We start from the raw sequence: 3,328 nt of genomic DNA, 5'->3' as shown, positions 1-3,328 counted from the left end.
GCTTGAGCCCAGGAGTAGGAGGTTGCTGTGAGCTGTGATGCCACAGCACTCTACCCAGGAGGAAAGCTTGAGGCTCTGTCTCAAAAAAAAAGGAAAGAAAAGAAAAGAAAATTGTGAAACCCTAAGAAAGGAAATAGCAGAGGATATTAACAAATGGAAGAACATACCATGCTAATGTCTGGGAAGAATCAACATTGTTAAAATGTCTATATGAGGAAGGAGGAGGGAGGGGTGGGAGACAGGAAGAGCAGAGAGAGGGAAGGAGGGAGGGGGGTGGGTCTCAGTGTGTGCCACACCTTTTGGGTGCAAGACACGGTTGTAAGAGGGACTTTACCTAATAAATGCAATCAGTATAACCTGTTTTTTTGTGCCCTCAATGAATCCCCAACAACAACAACAACAAAATCCATTTTAGCCTTGGATCTAAGAGGTGTTCTCCAATTTAGCTTCACCAGCAAGGACACTAATATTTTAAATCTTACCTTATACCTGTGTCCATTTCTCAAGTGATTTAGAATTTATAGGAAAGAGATAATGTAATAGTTATTCCCAAGCCACAATACCAACCAGAAACTATGAAAGTCTGGATTAAGATGAATAAGAGATAAACCAACATAACAAAACAACACACACACACACCTTTCCCTTTACTAAGTCAGCAACATGACAGCTAGAAATGCCAAAAATTCCATTTCTAAACAGTTCTGAGATTAGGTTTTGCTGTCATTTTTCATGGAGAATATGCAGTTTGGCGGCTTAGAAATAATTTGACCCCAGCTCGGCACCCATAGCACAGTGGTTACGGCACCAGCCACATACACCGAGGGTGGTGGGTTCAAACTCGACCTGGGCCAACTAAACAATGGCAACAAAAAAATTGCCAAGCTTTGTGGCAGGTGCCTGTAGTCCCAGCTACTTGGGAGTGTGAGGTAAGAAAATCGCTTAAGCCCCAGAGTTGGAGGTTGCTGTGAGCTGTGACCCTTTGGCACTCTACCCAGGGTGACATACTGAGACTGTCTCAAAAAATAAAAATAAAATAAAATAAAATAAATAAGGTAACGTCCATAGGCAAATTTTTTATATTATGGTCTTTTTTTTTTTTTTTTTTTTGAGACAGAGCCTCAAGCTGTCCCCCTGGGTAGAGTGCCGTGGCATTACAGCTCACAGCAACCTCCAACTCCTGGGCTCAAGCGAGTCTCCTGCCTCCGCCTCCCAAGTAGCTGGGACCACAGGCGCCCGCTCCCGGCTATTTTTTTTTTTTGGTTGCAGCCATCATTGTTGTTTGGCGGATCCGGGCTGGGGATTCGAACCTGCCACCTTAGGTGTACATGGCTGGCGCCCTAGCCGGCTGAGCTATAGGCGCCGAGCCTATATTATGGTCTTAAGCAAATAGAGCAATATAAGCTTTAAGTAAAAATTATAAATTACACAAACCATTCATACATCCTATTTTTGTATTTGACTTTGTTCCAGATTCTCTAATCTAATATTATTTCCTTAAATTATACTCAGTCCACTAAATCACTGCTAAGACATTTACAGTAATAAACTTGCCAAGATACCTAGTATAGTACCTTTGTAACCACATTAACCAAATCAGACCTTGAACTTCCTCTTCCCCCATTATTTTCTTCAGTGTGTTCTCTCCCTTATATATCTTTTATTTTTATTTTTATTTATTTATTTTTTATTGAATAGTAACTGTGTACTTTTTTTTATTAAATGATAACTGTATACATTAATGCAAACATGGGGTACAGTGTAGTGTTTTCATATACAATTTGAAATACTTTCATCAAGCTGGTTAACATAGATTTCATGTCATTTGCTTAGTCATTGTATCAAAACATTTATATTCTAGTTCTAGAAAAGTTCACTTGTACCCTAGTTAGACAGATATATAGGTGATCTTTCTGTTACTTGGATAAAGAAACCTGGGTAAGAGAAATAGTTTTCTTCACTGTCTATGTTTCTTCCATCCCATTTCCTCTGAATGTTCTATTCTTATTCCTGGTGGTCTGCCAACCCCCATTTTCTCTCAATTCTACTTTCTTCTAGCTGCCCATACACCCCATGTCTTGGAATCAATATTGGAAACTTGGTATCCCACCATCATCTATTTCTTCCACACTCAGTTCTTACAAAAGCTATCACTCCATTAATATCCAAACATAATCAGTTAACCACAAACTGAGATTTAATTTCAATCACCTTTGTGAAAGCATTTCCATTATCTCCTACAGATAAATAAAGCCAGAAATCAAGTCCAAGGAAAAACCATTAATATACAGGATGTCAGACATTTGGTTCATTTCAAAGTATTTGTTAGTTCAGCTGGCATTAAGTTAAAGCAATGACCTTTGGTTTTAATTGGTAAAATGATAAATTCCCTATCATTTAACACTTTCAGAATAGAAACCCAATACATACCTCTGTGGAAAATGTTTCTTCTGAACTTATCCAAATAACAAAGAATAAATCCATATTATTTTATCATTTAAAAGGAAAACAAAAACCTGCCTTACAGACACCACTGATTCATATGCCAAAAGGCATAAGATTTAACTTGATCATTTGCTGAAATCTTAAACTTAGTAAGAGGCTGTAGTTACCTCTTTTTGTAGATGAAGTTTGGAGCAACTGTTTGGCTTTGAGGGAAGTACGAGGCAAATTTTTCAGCCTTTGCGAAGCTGTTGAAAAATAAGGAACTGTAACATTTGCCTGGAAGTACAAGATAAAAGGCTATAGCTTCTGTCAACTTGAATATTTTAATGCAAACTTAAAACTTATCAAGGAACAGAAACCACAAATAGGTTAGAACCCTGGAAGCAAAGGGGTTTTACAGTGATGCTTAGTGCCTTAAGTTGGAAAGAAAAGGGGATGGAAAAACTTTTAAAAATAGTTCCCTGTAGATGAGGAAACCCCCAGTATGTCAATGGGTCAAAATATCAGAGAAAACAAACCACCAGAAACATGCTCCAGGATGCAAAGAATACAAAGATAAAAGTGATGAACACAGCACACAGTACAGAATAAAATAAACGCAGCGCTTGTTCAGTGCAGAAAAGCAGGTTTGGCAAAGCAGTTATTGTTAGATGAATTGCCCTGACATGAAATAGTAACCCCACACTCAAAAAGGAGAAGAAAACTCAGAACCAGGCAGGTCCTCAGAAGTCACAAATCAGTGGTTTAATATGCTTGACGTCACCTATCTGTAGAATATATTGACTTTTTTACCTGAGACTCTGGGTGGTGCCCTCTCTGGGCTGTGCACACATGGGTGTAGGCAGGGGTGTGTCTGCTGCTGCAGGCTGAGGGGCTGGAGGGG

The 3,328-nt window shown here is 38.9% G+C and overlaps 1 protein-coding gene across 2 annotated transcripts in view; it reads right to left on the bottom strand.

The window, feature by feature from the left end:
* The window catches only part of SLAIN2 (SLAIN motif family member 2), an 80,016-nt gene that overhangs the window by 28,466 nt on the left and 48,222 nt on the right, over window positions 1–3,328 (bottom strand). The window contains exon 7 of one of the 2 annotated variants that reach the window (XM_012808102.2): window positions 2,613–2,690. The exons of the other annotated variant lie outside the window; for it this stretch is intronic. Coding sequence (XP_012663556.1) covers window positions 2,613–2,690 — 78 coding nt within the window. The remainder of the gene's footprint in view (window positions 1–2,612; window positions 2,691–3,328) is intronic. 2 annotated transcript variants of the gene reach the window in all.

Source organism: Otolemur garnettii, unplaced genomic scaffold (assembly GCF_000181295.1).
Source record: "Otolemur garnettii isolate 467f Iridium unplaced genomic scaffold, OtoGar3 scaffold00083, whole genome shotgun sequence".
Classification (NCBI taxonomy): domain Eukaryota; kingdom Metazoa; phylum Chordata; class Mammalia; order Primates; family Galagidae; genus Otolemur; species Otolemur garnettii.
This window is presented reverse-complemented; position numbering and strand designations above follow the sequence as displayed.